This window comes from Seriola aureovittata, chromosome 17 (assembly GCF_021018895.1).
Source record: "Seriola aureovittata isolate HTS-2021-v1 ecotype China chromosome 17, ASM2101889v1, whole genome shotgun sequence".
NCBI classification, from domain to species: domain Eukaryota; kingdom Metazoa; phylum Chordata; class Actinopteri; order Carangiformes; family Carangidae; genus Seriola; species Seriola aureovittata.
Window position 1 is genome coordinate 8,690,608 of NC_079380.1, and position 17,682 is coordinate 8,708,289.

General features: G+C 39.8%; 3 protein-coding genes across 5 annotated transcripts; 2 read left to right on the top strand and 1 right to left on the bottom strand.

Annotated features, from left to right (window-relative positions):
- The first annotated feature begins 365 nt into the window (after nucleotides 1-365).
- On the top strand, nucleotides 366-1,336 carry LOC130184912 (hemoglobin subunit beta-B-like). The gene is made up of 3 exons (XM_056401025.1): nucleotides 366-523; nucleotides 744-966; nucleotides 1,082-1,336. The coding sequence occupies exons 1-3, from the start codon at nucleotides 432-434 to the stop codon at nucleotides 1,211-1,213; spliced, it is 447 nt and encodes a 148-aa protein (XP_056257000.1). The 5' UTR covers nucleotides 366-431; the 3' UTR covers nucleotides 1,214-1,336.
- Nucleotides 1,337-2,284: 948 nt separating this feature from the next.
- nprl3 (NPR3-like, GATOR1 complex subunit) lies at nucleotides 2,285-14,057 on the top strand. Of its 3 annotated transcripts, none has more exons than XM_056401021.1 (14): nucleotides 2,285-2,713; nucleotides 3,653-3,722; nucleotides 5,107-5,145; nucleotides 5,934-6,066; nucleotides 7,402-7,476; nucleotides 8,761-8,914; nucleotides 9,078-9,159; nucleotides 9,575-9,712; nucleotides 10,749-10,905; nucleotides 11,414-11,520; nucleotides 11,877-12,006; nucleotides 12,689-12,878; nucleotides 12,974-13,166; nucleotides 13,659-14,057. In XM_056401021.1, exons 1-14 carry the CDS (start codon nucleotides 2,518-2,520, stop codon nucleotides 13,822-13,824), a joined length of 1,830 nt encoding a protein of 609 aa, XP_056256996.1. In that variant the 5' UTR covers nucleotides 2,285-2,517; the 3' UTR covers nucleotides 13,825-14,057. The 3 variants fall into 3 exon arrangements, with proteins under 3 accessions (XP_056256996.1, XP_056256997.1, XP_056256998.1); XM_056401022.1 differs by having other exon boundaries at nucleotides 9,081-9,159; XM_056401023.1 differs by lacking the exon at nucleotides 5,107-5,145 and having other exon boundaries at nucleotides 2,286-2,713.
- A 284-nt stretch (nucleotides 14,058-14,341) lies between these two features.
- Nucleotides 14,342-16,570, bottom strand: mpg (N-methylpurine DNA glycosylase). The gene is made up of 3 exons (XM_056401024.1): nucleotides 16,151-16,570; nucleotides 15,430-15,634; nucleotides 14,342-15,199 (listed from the first exon to the last, which is right to left on the bottom strand). Exons 1-3 carry the CDS (start codon nucleotides 16,415-16,417, stop codon nucleotides 14,763-14,765), a joined length of 909 nt encoding a protein of 302 aa, XP_056256999.1. The 5' UTR covers nucleotides 16,418-16,570; the 3' UTR covers nucleotides 14,342-14,762.
- Between the last annotated feature and the right edge of the window lie 1,112 nt (nucleotides 16,571-17,682).

Sequence of the window (17,682 nt, forward strand, 5' to 3'; positions counted from 1 at the left end):
TTTTTATAAGGTGTTGAGTTTGTCAGCCATCTTGTAGCCCATAAATAAAGGTGAAAATAATCAATTTTTATGTAATGAAGGCGAAAGAGAGGACAAACGAAATGTAACACTGTTATCAACTCTCCAGATCGTAAAAATTAAATGTCGCAAAATCTTCATATAATGTTTTTAAACGTCCATTAATAAACGTAATAAATTAATAAAAGATTTGGCGTTAATTTGCATTTTATTCTTATCAGTCTTTTCCAGTGCTGGCAAAGATCTCCTCTAACTCCTACCAGGTACAGCCCAACTTTCATCCACTTTGGTCCAATCAGAGGCTTCAGGGGCTGAGAGGTGTGGCACTGAGTAATTAATAAAAACCTCCAGAAAAGAGAAGAATTTGCTAAAGGTTCGTGATCAGAGATCGATAAAACCTTAACGTCGTCACCATGGTCGATTGGACAGATGCTGAGCGCGCCGCCATCATTTCCCTCTGGGGAAAGATTGATGTGGGTGAAATTGGACCCCAGGCTCTGACCAGGTGACCTGTCTGTTCATTTCGATTCATAGATATAAATGTATGTGTTTTGTAGGATCTCACTGTATCTCAATGAGCTGAGACAAATGTATCTTTATTATTATTATTATTATTATTGATATTTTCTTGGAACTTTGTACAGGCTACCTTTGTTGTTATTGTGGGTCACTTATCGCTTTCGGGAACTTTTATTTATAAGTCCTTATGATTCGTGTCATTTCAGGCTTCTGATTGTGTATCCCTGGACTCAGAGACACTTCACCACATTTGGCAACGTGTCCACAAATGCCGCCATCCTCGGAAACCCCAAGGTGGCCCAGCACGGTAAGACCGTGATGGGTGGGCTGGAAAATGCCGTGAAGAACTTGGACGACATCAAGAACACTTACGCCAAGCTGAGCCGGATGCACTCTGAGAAGCTCCACGTGGATCCTGATAACTTCAGGGTATGTTAACACCTCTGACTCTGCCTAGATCCTTCGACATGAACAGTTGTTGTTCTGCTAGACTACCACAGACAGTCTCCTCCATGTGATCATCCTATTGTTTCCCTCATTTTAGGCTCTGGCTGAATGCATCAGCGTGTGTGTGGCTGCCAAGTTTGGAAAACAAGTCTTCACCGCTGATGTCCAGGAGGCCTGGCAGAAGTTCCTGTCTGTGGTCGTCTCTGCCCTGGGCAGACAGTACCACTGAGGCTCCGGAGACGCAGTTCACCCTCAAATAATGTGCAGCAGTCCTACAAATCCAAACCAAAATGCCTCATGTTCTGTTTTGTAGCTGTTGTCAAATACACCAAATAAAACCCAAATAAGTACACCTCTCTCTGTGCAATCATTTGTAAAAGTGATAGTTTAGTGATAGGTAGCCTACTATTAAGGTTACTTTTCTTCTCATTAGAGTCTCTTAGCCTCGAATCAGTACCAATTTCTGTTATAACAATGTACATAAATCAATTCAAATAGCCAACATATAACGGTTACAATTGTGATCCCAGTTTATTCTGGTTGTCCATTTAATTCAATCAATGTTGTCACTAAGACTAAATCTTCTATTCTAGCTTGAAAGTGCACATGAGCCCACTATTAACAGTTACAGGGCCTCTATACAAGGTTGGAAGTCAATATGCTTAATACAGGATTGGAGCAGAAGAACTTCACCATTTGAGAAGACCTCATAATTGGAGGGATCAGTGGTAAATTATATTATTTGATATTTATTATAACTTGTCTGTTCGGAGGAAAATATCTTTGCCGGCTATTTTGGCTTCTTCAAGAATGTGCAGTTTGATATAAATGGGTGGGGTCATCTGAAATTTATGATAACTGCATCAAAATACTCCATCATGAGGGCGACGGCTGAAATTTGTGGAACTGTTGCCAATACACACGAGAGTCATTTCTGACGTTAGACCTAATGACTGAACATTAAACATGGCTGCATAGTCTTGTGGTGTTTTATTACAAACGTAAGAAGCCTACATACCCTAAAATCATATATGCAGCAGGCTATGCAGTCTCAATAAGCCAACGCGCCATCTAGCGGACATGAAAAATATTTATCAGAGGGTTAACCCTGAATTTAATGATCTGGAATTTGTTACACTGCCTGTATTGATCCTCTATACTACGACGTGAATATTTTGTCTTATGTTTATAGCAACATATCAGCTTAATGAGACGTTATTTCCCTTCTGTTGGGATAGTAGCTGTTGTTGCAGCTGGAGGGAACCTGGTAGCCGCCATATCTGTTCCAGTCGAACATCTTTCAAGGTGACACAAAACAATCACAACAGTTCATGGGCGTACGGTAGGGAGAGTAGTCCTTAGTTGCCAGGCCTCAAAGTTAAAATCAGTTAGCCAGTGATTTGTCAAGGAACGGTGTGTGTGTCTGTGGTAAATAATAATACCAGTTTCACGCTAACGTTCACTCGTTTACACCGCTAGCGGCCGACTTTATTGTGTCGCAGCAGCTAACGTACAGTTAGCTAGGATGCTACCATGATGCTCAACCCATCAGCCGGGTTACCAGATGACCGAAGGTCCATGTACAATCAGCCACAAAAGAGCGTGTACAAAACTGGAGATAAAACCAGCCCTATTAGCGTCATACTGGTTAGCTCTGGCAGCCGAGGGAACAAACTGCTCTTTCGATACCCTTTCCAAAGAGTGGGTGAATGCCCGTCATCTGTTACAGGTAGGATTAACATTAGCATCACCCAAATCACAACTCATCACCTGCTCATTATTCAGGGAAGCCAGAGACCTCGAGATCTTACTCTCACTTAATTACACACGTATGTGCCTGACATAGTAACAAACACCTCACAATATTATCCGGTCCATTACAGCAGGCCAACAATGTCAGTTGTCTCTGTAAAGCTGACAATGATCACATTTTGCTGTGACTGTAATCTATGAGGCCACAGTTTTAGGTTTAAAGCAAATAAGACGATTTTTCAATAGGTGTTGTTGTAGTCTATTTGTGTCCACTGTTACTCTTTCTGAAAGACAGTTTTCCAGTTTTTTCTGTATTTATTCTATGATCTACAGTACTGTGCACAGGTAAGGTAAAACTGACAGAAAAAAAACTCAATCAAATAAATAATGTAAAAAACGGCACCAGTTCTCTTGCTTGTATGTAGTTTTTCAAGGTCTCTTCATGTGGTCCCAGACTGACTCCATGATTTTGAGATCAGGGCTCTGTTGGGACCAGACCATCTGCTGCAGGACTCTTTGTTAATCTTGTCTCTCCATACAGTTCTTTGTGACTCTGGCTGTATGTTTGGGGTCATCATGCTGCAGAATGAATTTGGGTTGATCAGACGTCTACCTCGTGGTATTTTGTGACAAATAAGAGTATGACATGCCAGACACTGAAAAACCACATTGGCAAAGAGCAACAGTAGCAGACCCTAACCAGCCCTGACAAATACCCTTAATGACAACAAACACCTTGTACTGTAAAAGAGCACTGAGTTTACATAAAATCTCTCTGATACGTTTGACGTTCATACCATTATTCGAACATTCTGCTTATTGTGGTTTTTAACTGCACAAAATTTTGAACAAATGTTTTTTTTTTCTCCCAATTGGCAAATTCATGTGAACTAATACTATTATTTCTGTCCACAAGCAAAACAACGAAGTCCATATGCACTGAACACAACTGGGGATGGTATTGAAGATCAGGATGGTGATTCAAGGTATTCTTTTGGTCTTCATCTAATATTGATGGACGTATCATTTATTATCATAAAACTGAGTGTAGGTGGATACACAGACTGTTCTGAGATTCACGTGAGCTTCTTACTTTCATTATGTTTTTCCTCCATCTTGTTCTTTTTCCTCCCAAAATACTTTTTTTTTTTTTTTTTTTCCAAGAAGAATGAAGGAACTTGCCCGTGGTTAATTTAGCCCACATGTTTGAGCATTATTGAAATCACCTAACCGTGTGTTTAAACTTTGTTGTAGCTCCAGCTACTGTTTGAAGCTCATTTATCTGAACTGGTGAAAAAACACAGGTCATAAATAACCATTTTAGATTACTTCATATATTTGTTTGCTCTCCTCATGAGAATGTGGGGCACTGATTGTTTCTATATGCTTTAAATAAACAAGTTCGTACGATGCGTTGTTTAACACACACCAGGCTTTTCTAATCTAAGTTGAATGTTGTGACAAGAAGGTGTGGACAGTAACATAGAATCAAATATTACAATACGGAGTTGGTCATAGTTACAAGAAAAATAGGACTTTAGCAGTGCTGCTTCATTTCCTTTTTTTCTTTATCATCCACTGAGGGAAAGAAGAAAGAGAGAAGCTCCTGGTCATGGATGAAGCAGATATGAGTGTAGCTCAGTTGAGTTACATTCGGGGCAGCCCGCAATGCAGACAAAGTGGAGCCACTCAGAGTTTTTCCTCTCAGCTATTCATGATGAGTGGTTGAGCTCCCCCCTGGTTGCACTCTCAACAATGCTGATGTCTCTTTCTGTAAAACACAAGGCAGAGAATCTTTCAGTCGTGTCTCTTGTTCAGAGCAGCATCATGCTACCATTTGACAGATGGTATTGCCGGTCAGTTGTTAGTTGGGTGAAATTACTGTGTTGTGAAAAGCAGCCACACGTGGGCATTTAAACTCCATGAATTCAGCTCACCAGGTACCGTGAAATCTTTTCATTTCTTTTGCTCTGTTTTTGCCCTCTGACTCCACTTCAAACAGAATTTTTTGGTGTATACCCCAGTTAGAAAAGATGACCTTTTAGCAAGAGCATAAACTTAATTTCGCTGTCTCTGGTTGAGTAATGTTATAATTTTTTAGTTGCCTTTATGACAGTTTTAGGTTGGCATTTAAGTTCACATATCTGTATAAAGATAAGACATTTGTCAACATTAATGACAGTAGGCCTTGGACAGGGTTAACTGTTAACTTCCTTGAATCAACATACAGACCAGCAGTTTCACATCACAGTCTCACATATTTGTTCGGGTTGTTTTGATGTCCATTTTATGCATTCAGCCCAACTGTGTGTTGCATTTTCCCTTTTGTTTGCTTTTTTCTTCTTTTTTATGGCCCAATTCCCATTTCAGAGAACAATCTCCACTAACTGACGAACAGTTGGTAGCAGGGTAAGACCAAATCATTCTAAACCACCTTTCCTTCGCTTAGATCACCCCTGTCTTTTTTTATCCCCTTCTTTCCTATTTTGTGTCCTATATGGATCCCCAACCCTAATCTAAAAAAAAATCCTTGTAAATTATCTGTAGCAGATCCAGTGAATCAGTGTTTGGTTAATTTGGGATTTCAGTGTTGCTTTCCTCTGTACCGTGTGCCTTTTTCACATGAAAAAATAAATCCAGCAGTTTAAAACTATAATTAGATATAAAATGAATATAATTCAAGTATTAATTTGCATTGATTATATTACCTCTAGCATGTAAACTCAGCATTATAAAACGAAATGCAAATCAAATGCAAACAACAATAAAACAACTACAACACATTCTTTTCAAGTTGTGTTGGTGGGGTAAGTGTACAGTGTGTTTAATTTTTTTACTGGAATTTGAGGGCTTGATTTTTATCCCTTTGCAGCATGAGTTACTTCAGTCAAACCAGCATGAGTCTTTCACATTCTTCATTCATACAGCGACTTCACTTTTTTCTGCAAGGAGACCTCTTCTTCTTTTCTCCTCTCCAGTAGCCACACAAGCTTTTTCATTTATACTCTGATTGTTGAATTAAAGTGCAGGCAGATGCATCTGATTAACACAACTCCTCTTAGAGACAGGGATGTGAAAAATGTAAACAAACAGAGCTAATTCAAACTTTCTCACATGCCCCAGCTGTTTCTCTGCTGTAACCTCCCCCCCCCCCACCCTGAACACTTTGTTATTGAGTGTGTTCTTCCTTCTCCAAGGTTCTCTGACATCATCCTCGCCACCATCCTGGCCACCAAATCTGATATCTGTGGAAAGAAGTTTGAACTGAAGATAGACAATGTTCGATTTGTGGGTCACCCTACTCTCCTTCAGCATCCTCCCATCATTCAGGTAGGAACGCATGAAGCGTGGTGAAAAGATGCACAGTCATTCTTCAAACTCAAGTGTCAGAAAGTGTAACAATATGTTTATACTGATGCTCTGGTCACAGCTTGTTTCCATTGTTAAGAAAATCATATATGTATATATATTGTACTGGGTTCAGCTTTTTGTGATGTGTATTTTGTTGTTATTATAAAAGTATCAGTCAAAAGGTGAACAGTGCCATCTTGAATTCTGTTAATGTTATTACGGTAACATTGACATGTCTTGCCATCTGGCTTTGATGAGACCATTTTTCATTTCACCATGATCCTTAAAATGTATATCAGCTTTGAGCTCTGGCAGATTGGCCTTAATTTCAGCAGTGCCCCCTACTGACAGTTTTCTTTTTCAGTCTGATGATTCGTTGCTTGTGTTGCCCAAGTTGAAGGTATCTCACAGGGGATGAGACAATGACATGAACTTATAAAAACAAATTAAATATAGGTTAAATTACATATGCTTTTTTAAGGTGGATGTGTGGGAATACCAGGAATAACCTGGTTAAAAAAAAAAGGACCATAGAGTTCAGTCAACACTTGTCTCAACAAAAACTGAACCGGTTCACAAAGGTTAATGTATTGGAGGATTTTTCTACTCAGCTGCATATCATTGTACCAGCACAGCTTTTACTGTTTCCATCCCTTTAATGAATTATCCATTCAATATTTATGACCGCCCTTGTGCTTTACACTCAGTTGACAGTTTATTAGGTACACCTAGCAAAAACTAATGCAGTCTAATACAACAGTCCTGCAATAAATCTTCCCTTCATGGAGGTTATAATTTTCACAAATGTCAGTCTGTGTTGAAATAGTTTCATAGAGGTGTTGATTCAACTTTTTGGTCATTTTGGAGGCTGCAGTTTGTGGTGCTGCTGAACATTACTGCACTCTATATACAGAGGTATGTACTCCACACCATTTACAGTATTTCACTAAATAACAGCAATGCCTCTCTGCATTATACAGCACAGTTAAAAAAAAAACACAATCAACTACATTCTCCAGAATTATCATACAGTTGAATCAACACCTCTCTGAAACACAAGCAGAATATTATAACCTTCATGATGGGAGGATTTATTGCAGGACTGCTGCATTAGACTGAATTAGTTTCTGTTCGGTGTTCCTAATAAACTGTCAACTCTGTATTTGTGAACAGAACTGTTTTTAATTGAAGTACTGACCATATCGTATCTTATCCTTTGAATATGAATCCACATGCTGTATATTTACATTTTACTCATATTATCATAAGCGTTGTTTATCTTATACTTTCAAACTGTGTCTTCTTTCCATGTAGGTTTCCAAAACAGATCCCTCACCTAAGAGAGAGATGCCCACCATGATCTTGTTTAATGTGGTGTTTGCACTCAGGGTATGAAAAGACTTCTCTTCTTAATATTATGCCTTGAGATAATGTATGTAGTGATTTGCTGTTATAGTAATAAAATTGAATTGAATTGAATACGTTTTAGTGGTAATTGTTGGTATTATGGTGATTTGTAGATATGGTTTGTGTATTTGGAACCTAAAAGCAAACATAATGGCTGTTTGCGGTATCTGTTAAAATTAAAAATTTTATATTATAATATTACAACTTAAATTTTACAATTTTTTCTTTTTAATGATAACACAATTACATCAGCTGACTGTGGGTGGGACACACATTTTGTGTTCTGTTAATCTGTGTGTTCTGTGAATAGGAGGGGTGTGTGTGAGTGATAATATTCCAGTATACTCTATCTATGAGAGCATGGGAACTCAGAGGGAGGAGGGACCAATTTACTTTGCTTAATCATGCTACTCAACAAGGCACAGCCTGTTCCTGCCCATGCTGAGTCACTGTACCCACTAAGTCTCAGTTAAACTGAGATGGGGCGAGAAGTGCCCAGTCATGTTTTGATAATGATATCTGCCCAGCAACTGCGGTGGATTAACAGTCTCATTGGGTTGTTTTAATATGGCAGTGCGTATTCACAATGTGGGTTAATTTAGTGTATTTTATAATCGATTGTACAAGATTTAACCATTCAGTTTTAAATGGATTCACAGCTGAAATGTATTATTGTACATGGTCATCCATACAGATTGTCTTTGCTTTTTATTTTTTATATTCCTTCCATAATAAAACAATGGCACCTGATCTGTTTGACAAGACCAAGAGATTGTGTAGTTTAGTGATCACTTTCAGTTGTGTTCTTCTTTATTTACATACTTGTGGAAGTACAACCACTGACCTTCAGAAATACAAACTTCAGATGAGGCAAAACCTTTTTGACTATAAGAATTTCTCAATAAGAACCAAACATTAGAAGCTTTACAATGATAAGATTTATTGAAAGGCACTTATACTGGATTGCATAAAAATGATAATGTATTAAATATATGCTTAGATATTTAGCATAAGTTTAATTTGAATTATGCAAAGTTTCCTGCATTTTTAAGTGTGTTACATGCTAAGATCTTTACCTCACATAAAGGACCTCAAAAATCAATCCAATATTAAAGGTGGTGGTGAGTGGTGATGTTTGACATGAATGTTAGCTGAGCAACAAATGAATGCACTGATGCTGTAAAGGTAGTGTAGTATGTAATCACTGAGTTGTATACATGCTACACTGTTTTATAATTTGCTCCCTCTCGTCTTCGGCCTCAACAGGCGAACGCCGATCCCTCCGTCATCAGTTGCATGCACAACCTGTCACGACGCATCGCTATAGCCCTGCAGCACGAGGAGCGGCGCTGCCAGTACCTGACCAGAGAGGCCAAGCTGATGCTGGCTGTCCAGGATGAGATCACCACCATGACTGAGAGTGAGATGCACACTTCTCACACCTCAGACATCACAGCAAATTTATACCACTGTCTCAGTAAAACTATAACATTTCATAGATTATGATGATGTGTTATTGTTTAACCGCTCAAGTTTAGATATGAGTCTGTTTTGACAGTGTTCTCTGTTTTTCCTGATGCCAGCAGATGGAAGCCCCCAGTCTCCATTTAGACAAATTCTTCCCAAATGTAAACTAGCCAGGGACCTGAAGGAGGCTTATGACAGGTGTGTGATGAGGCACATTTCATGTTGTTTTACTATTTCTCCCTTTTTTTTTTTTAAACCATGCACAATATATATTGTCCATATAGCTGACTCTGATATAAATGTTTACAGCTGAGAAAATGCTAGTGTCAGTCATGTTTTCTCAATATCTGCCCAGCAACTGTGATACTTTTACACTGGAGGCTTCCAGTCATCCACAGTCTCACTTGATTATTGTTTTATATCTGATAGTATGTGATTTAAGAATTCAATTTTTAATGAATTTGTACACCAGTAAATGATTTTATATCATCCTACATGTTCAGTCATACAGATAAGTTTTGTTTTTTGTTTTTACATCTATTCTGCAAGAAAAATATGGCTCCAGATTTTTTTAACTTTGACACTATTAATCATGATGTTGATGTTTTGTCAGCCTTTGTACAACAGGTGTGGTGCGACTACACATTAACAACTGGCTGGAGGTGAGTTTCTGTTTACCACACAAGATCCACAGGATTGGTGGCAACTACATCCCCCCAGAGGCATTAGAGCGCAGCCTTAAAGCCATAAGGTGTGTTTTTATTTTTTATTAACAATATGTTTTTTGTACTTAATCTTTTTATTTGATCAGCACAAGAGCAACTTGTTTGCACTAAATCATAGAGGGCAGATGCCAGTCTCTAAACCCTGTGGGTTGAAACTTAAAATTACATGTCTGGCAACACCCCACTCAACATTGATGGACTATGATACTAAAAATGGCATATCACAAACAACCACAGGGGCTCCACCTAGTTGCCCCCCTCTCACAGCCTTAACATGTCAGAAGTCTTATTACAGAGAAATTTTTTGTCATGTAACTTTTAAAAAGGTTAGGATATGCCGTATAAATGAACACTGTTTAATTTACTAGGTAGGAAATTTAAAACATTTCTGATAGTTATTAATATAGTTTCTGTCTTTTCTGCCCACAAATACAGCACCACTGTGTTAATTTGCTAATCCGACTTGGCTGCAAGTCGTGCAAAATGAGTCAGTAATTGTCAGCTTGGAAAATGAGAGGTAGAAGATGTGAAGTTGATCTGGTTGAGGTAAATGAACAATAAGAAGCGATAAACTCATGATCCTAACACTTTTATTAGTCAGATGATATTTACAATCTTTAATCTATGTTGTTGGACTGTTTGCCCACAGTTGATTTGCGCAACAACAAATATTTCATCCTTTACAATGACATAGTAATGTCCCATCATTTTGGTATGTCAAAGTGTTGTGTCTTTAACAGCTGATTAAGGGTTGTAGTAGGCCAGTTTTCTGTGGGCCATACTGCCACCTATTGTTTCCTCAGCTAACTTACAGCAGAGTTGTGATCAGCTTCTACCTCCCCTTTTATTTCTGTCTTTTGAAGCTGAATTAAATATGCATAATACAGGTAGTTTATCCAGATGAAATTTTTATTTCATCATGGTGGTCACTCTGTGCTCTCAGATGCATGTAGTTGTTCTGTATGTTGACTGGTACTGATTTCTATTGAGGAGGCAGTCTTGATCTCCAAAGAGAGGGTCTGTTGATTCAGAGGTTGTGTCATATGTTGTTTGATCCTCCAGACCCTATCATGCCCTGTTGCTGCTGGAAAGTGAGAAGGCACTGCTGAGCCAGCTTCCTCTGGACTGCTCGCCTGCGATGGTGCGCCTCATCAAGACCTGCTCAGCGGTGAAAAACCTGCAGCAGCTCGCCCAGGACGCTGACCTGGCCTTACTTCAGGTGCACAGCAGTCACACCACCTGCATCACAAATTGAAATTTGGAGCACTTTTTCATAATAAAAAAAAAAAAAATTCATAACTGCATACAATAATGAAGCTCATTCAGAGATCATAAATTAGTTTGGTGATTGTATTGTATTTTAAGACCTTTTTCGTTCAAATACAAAACACAAAAGCTATTGAAATTCATCAAATTTAAACATGTACCTGTGGGAGAGTCATAGACTATGGTTCTTTAATTGGAAAGATGTGAAATAAGGTGCAGAATGTGCAACAATGGTGATAAGTCTGAGATCTATTACTGTGTTGATACTGCCATCTAGTGGACAATATACATACATTCAAAGAGAATTGAAGAAAGTTCCCTTGTGTGGTTAAGTTATATACTTATTTTCCTTCAGCACACGGTTTCCACTTGTGAAGCTTTTTGCGGTTCAAATGCTCATGTTCAGATGCTATTATGTCACATCAATGACATTATTTACAAAATATTTTCCCCTCTCTCAGATCTTTCAAATTGCTGCCCACTTGGTTTACTGGGGCAAAGCAATCATCATCTACCCGCTGTGCGAGAACAACGTGTACATGCTGTCTCCTCATGCCAACATCTGCCTGTGAGTGTCTGTGATGTGTGTAAGCCAGTTGGCTGAACTGGTTACTGCACAGCTAATGAACCATTATTCTGCTGAGCACCCATCCATGCCTTTAATTCATATTCACTGGTCTCAAAACACGTATAAATTATCATTGAATTCAGATTTCCATAGCCTGCACTTGTTAAATCACCTCAGAATGTGACGCGTTATGAAAGAACTATTGGGCCACTGGCAGCACTTGTCATTTTCTTCTCTATGCACCAGACTTTAAACAGACTTTCCTTCACAACACAGTGGAAAATGAATTCAGAAGAGCTGTGCTAATGGAAAAGGTCTGTATTGTAGAGTAACCTGTGCCATCTCTCCCTGGATAGATACTCACCACTGGCTGAGCACTTTGCCCAGCAGTTTCCTGGTCATGATCTGCCCTCCATGTTAGCCAAGTTCTCGCTACCTGTCTCACTGGCCGAGTTCAGAAATCCCCTGGAAGCTCCTGCACAGGAGGTAGGATTATTGTAGCTGCTCATATACTGTGAAAAAAAAATCTGTAACATGTGACAAATAATTTAGTTATAATGTTACAACATGACTGTGAAAAAGTGAGACAATCCTACTGGTTTTTATTTTCTCATCATGTTTTTTCTTTAAGAAGAAGAAGAAAAAATCCTTTCCTCTAAATACACCTGAACAAAGTGAAATGACTTGGAAACTGTTGTAACAATGAAAGAATGTTCCTTGTTTGAAGAAGTGTTTTTACAGTTAAGAATAATTGACTGTGACAAAGACAGATATTTTGTACAAATTAAGAGCAAACAAATGTGAAATTACTGTTTCCCGGTAAATCCCTAGTATTTATAGGGCTATTACTATAAATTTGGACACTATTATAAGAGCAGGACCATCTGGTGATCATCTCTGACCCATCTTGTTTTGGCAGAGCTGTTTGAGCATTGGGGATGAATTATAAATGGCAAAGGGACATCAGCTGCAGCATCTGCAGCCTCCATTTTTTATGAGCGCAAGATCAGAGCCATGGCTCTTTCTTGTTGCTCTATTTTGAGCTTGTATGTCACCCACAGCTGAACATATTTGACCTGGTTAGGGACATGAGCAGCTCGCAGTTTCACTTGTTCAATATTTATGCTTTGCTCAGCTGTAATGCATTTGCTGCTCTGCTCTTGACCAGGCCCAGCTGATCCAGATGGTGGTGTGGATGCTCCAGCGCCGCCTGCTGATCCAACTGCACACTTATGTTTGCCTGTTGGTACCGCCTGGCGAGGATGACCCTGGGCTGAGGGATGAAGATCCTCCACTGGCCGCCAGAGTAGGAGGCCGCAGTCTCAGCACCCCAAGTGCTCTCAGCTTCGGTTCCCCAAGTATGTCCTCGCTCAGCTCACCTGTCTGCCTCTGCTCTTACAGTTGTAACAAGTAATATATAATCTTTTCCAATCCGTCTGCTCCCTGTGCGTAGCCAGCAGTGACGACATGACCCTCACCAGTCCCAGCATGGACAACTCCAGTGCGGAGCTGCTGCCTGGTGGAGACTCTCCACTCAACAAGAGGATGACAGAGACGCTGCTCGCCAGTCTGTCAGAGCACGAGCGGCAGGTTATTCTTAACATCCCTGCTGCACAAAATCCCGAGGATCTGCGAATGTTTGCCAGGTAATTAAACCTGCCTCTAACACACAAACGTTCTGTGTTTTTTTTGTTTTGCTTGTGCATCAAACGTTTCTAAACTCTGTTGCTCTGTGCTTTCAGGCAGTTAGATTAACAGATGGGATATGTTTTAGTGAGGATCCAGTGACTCATTTCTGTTGTGAATCACTTCTACGTCTCTAAGGAAATAAGATGATAACTGTGCAATGGTTTGGAAAATGAAAGTTATTTTAATTGCATTCACAGAATATTGAGAAATTTAATTGGAACTGTTGGCTGGAGGGTGCAGATAATTTGCTCGCTGTTAGCGGAGAATATATCGAAAATAAAATGTGTCTAGAAATCGCACCAATTATAGAATCAGCGAATTATAGAAGCAATGAAAAATGTCATCAAAGGTGTGAAAGTCCTGTCCCATGGTTGATTTACATGGCTAATGATCAAATTAAACTGTAGCTCTCAACCTATTTTTCTGCCTGTTATGTTGACTTCTTTCAGGCTGCTGCATTATTTCCGGGGGCATCACCACCTGGAAGAGATTATGTACAATGAGAACATGAGGCGCTCGCAGCTCAAGACGCTGTTTGACAAGTTCCGCAGTGTCCTTGTGGTGACCAACCATGAGGATCCCATTATTTCAATCTTTCAGTCACCCATGGAGTAGCGGCACAGGGACGTTATCAGGTCTCACCAACTAGAAAAAGATGTCGGTTTGAGAGCAGTTAATAGCCTGCTGTGCTCACGGCTAAATGCTTCTGCTCAACAATTTTGTTTTTAAAATGAACTGACACAACGATTGCATCAATGTGTGCAGATTTACAAAGTGTAAAAAGTGTTTTTCCTTTATGAGCCAAATGTTTGTTTACAATATTAAATTATTTTGTACATACCAGAAAACACCTCAAGTGTTCATTGTGGATATTGGAAAGATTGGTGTCGGTTTAAACTTCATCATCCCCCTATTCCAGATGTGTCAGATCATCTGCACTGACCACAGAGGGGCACACGGAGTAATGATCATTCCAGACCACCAGCTACCTCTTCTCAGGAATCCCAGAGGTGGCGAGAAGAGAAAGACGGCAAGAAAGGGAAGACTCTAAACATCAGACAGGGCTGTTTTTTGCTTTGAGGGAAGCGGAGCGTTCCAAACATCTGTGAAATCACTGAGTCACTGACGAGAATTTCCCAAGTTTGAATGTTTATTAAAAAACAGATGGAAGACCTGAACAAAAGAGACTTGTGAGCTTCAGAACAGATATTTTTATAGGCACTGATAAACTGAGGCTTACTCTTAGTGCCTTAAGTTCTAATCGATTATTTTCCAGTACAGGTTTGCATCAATACCATAAATAGACTTTGGGGAAATAATAAAATGGATGAGAAACATTTTGTAAAATCTGTGCAGATTATAAATTAGACTCAACCAGTCTTGGAGGTTATTCTAATGTCATGACTTTCTAAGAGCCACAAAATTATAAAAAATGTAATGGAATTATTAATTTAATACGTGGAAGATGTACTGTCTTCTTAAGTTTTTATTTTGTGTAAATGGTGAAGTCCACAATGGGAACAGATGGCAGAGTAGTTTGAGGAATATTCCTGTTAAGTCCTTTCGACATGTCCCGTGTCAGCCTGCACATCTGAAGCGTTCATTACATTTCCAGACTGAGACTGTCTTTCTGCCTCTTTATTCACTACACTAACACAGGGGTGCCCACGAAGATAAAACCTCCACGGCTTCTTGGCCCATTCGCCATGGGACTCGATTCCAACGCGTGGTGCTGATACTATATCGCAGAGTTCTGCTGGATTTGTGTTGGGGTCCTTCTCCAGCCACACCTCTGGGTCTGAGGCCAGGTCTTGACGGTCAAAACAGCGAGGTATATTTAGAGCCTGGCACAGCTTGGAAGGCCCGTTGCAGAGCTCTTTGTCCTTAAGTTGTCGGGCTCCCTCTCTGCGTCTGGCTGCCCTCAGCTGCCTCATGACAGGCTGACCCTGCAGGGGCTCAAGGGAGCGCAGCAGCACGGCAGCACCCTCCCCTGTGAAAAACAGCACACAATATGCATCAATCAGCAAGGCTCCACTCCGTCTCCTTCCTTTTGCCCTTTACACACTGATGATAGAAAACAAACTGCTGTCATATTAATGATAAAAACTTAAAAGAGGGAACATTAAACCAGAATTAGGTTTCATAACATGTTTTTATGTGTGCATGCATCAGTAAGCTGTCATTATGCATTATGGGCAATGCTTTTTAAAAATGTTTTACCTTCACTAGACACGTTCATACAGAGGTAGATGCCATAGATTGGATACACATAGATAGTGCCTGGCTTCATGAACATGGCCATGTTCCTCTCTGTGCGTTTGCCTCCTGCTGAGTGTGAAGCTCTGTCCTCCCCTCCCAGGTAAGCCTCAGTCTCCACTATTCTCCCTCGCAGCTCAGTACCATCTGCACACCTGCGGACCAGCACCTGCAGGGACAAGGAGCAATACATTGTGTTTTATTGTGCTTAGTCAATTAATTAGTCAATGAACAGAAGACTACTTGGCAACAATTTCGACAATCCATTACTGCAAAAATGATGCTCTGTGATGGCAAATTGAATATCTTTTGATTATGGACTGATCTTACAAAAACACAAAAAAAATCATTGCTTGTCATTCCTATTTCTGATCTGGATCCTGTATTGTGGTCTTGGTTTTTGCAACACCATTCAGTTTATGGTAAGGTTGTAGTGACAGTAGTCATGTTAAATTCAAGAAGAAACTGAACTGACATGTTACTTGATGAAGCAGCTGCACTAAATATAAAGTACCTTCACGTTCAACAGTGTCGTTTTCTCAAGTCTTTGTAACAACCAGTAACTTTAATAGTTTCAAAACCTTTGAGCTGCACTGACACAAACATTATTACAATTGTATCCTCTACAGAGCATTACAGTTTTCAGAAATAAAACTAAATGGATGTAAAACAAGAAAGGGGAGACCTTGCCGAGGAACGCTTTCGCCAAAGTGATGCAAGGTTGGTTGAAAAAGTCCTGTCCCAGTCTGTGCTGCAGGTCAGTCTTGGTGAAATAATGGCTTCGCTCTGTCTCAGCACCTGGGACATTTTGTTCACACTGAACGGGCTTCTTCAACTCGGCAGGTGAAACCTTCAGTTTCACATCCGTAGTGTGGTTTTTAAGTTTATTTACTTGTTCAGGTGTTGCCGCTGCTACTGCCGTTGCTAGCATCTTTCTTTTTCTCCCTGCCATAGCGTTATCGAAAATCACTTTCACCACGGCGTTGCCGTCACTTTGTAAACTTAGCAACACATTTATGTCGTTTTAAATAATTTACTTCATTATTTATGTGAGTGCTGCAGCAGTTAGCCCAGGTTACTAGCACACAGGAAGTAAATGACTGTTTTGGATCTCTTAAAGGAACCGCGCACCCTTTTCCTGCAGGATTTCATATCCTGCAGAAAAGGGGGTTTGACTCTTTGACTATTGATTATTTTACAATAAAGTGTTTCCTGTTAAGATTTTCTCTCCATTCAGTAAGAGGGAAGGTCCATGTAATCTATTTTTTCCTTCCACTAAATTCTCAATCATGACTTTGCAGTCCAACGTTTTCTTCCTGCTGCACATAACAACTGAATTTGCTGAGAGGTAAAACCTCCCCAAACAGTGGCCTTTTCCTGCTGCTCTCTTATCTTTTCAGCCTCGTTTGAAAACAGTCAACTCTAATAAGAAGTTATAAATAGAGCCGGTGTGTTCATTCCTGCCTGTGCCCAGGAAGTGGATGGCGCCAGTTTAGCCCCAGGCACTGTGGGTACATGTGGCTTTCTGGAAGACTTAACAGTGTGTGACATGGTTGTGTCACAGCTTATTATTTCATCAAGGAAGTACAAGTTTGCTGAGCTGTTGTTTGGAAGCTCTGTGCTGAACCTAAAGCTCATGACTGCATGCATTGATTGATATAAGAATGGATGCATAGGCTGATAGATGAATGAGTAAATGAGAGTCCTTCTTCACAGCCGAGGGCTTCTCTTGTGATGATCAGGAGTCTTTTTTTTCTGCCTGCTCGACTCAGGTTTGAGACTATTTTTCTCCAGATCCTCCAAACCCTGTCTTAAATCTGGGAAGCCTTTGTGCTTTGTCTTCTCCTGCAGTTTGATTCGTGCTTTGGCGCTGCAGCTTTTTATTCACCTCCGCTGCTATAAACTTATCTGAAAGAAGCACGTTGTTCATGATTTGATTCATTTCACTAACAAAAAGGTTGCACACAGAGGAAACAGTGGTTTTCAGAGTACGCAACATAACCTACATGAGAGTCCACAAGACTACACAAGAGCTTAGTCTGTGGCTTGTGTGGATTCATAGCTTTTGTATTTACTTTTGTATTGATTTAAATTACATTGTATGTGCCAAATACTTAATATTTTATACAACATAAAATGTATGTATTCGAAATGCCATGTAAGTGCCATAAAAACTCCTAGTTCAAATATTTGCCTAGCTAGTCGTTAGATGTCATT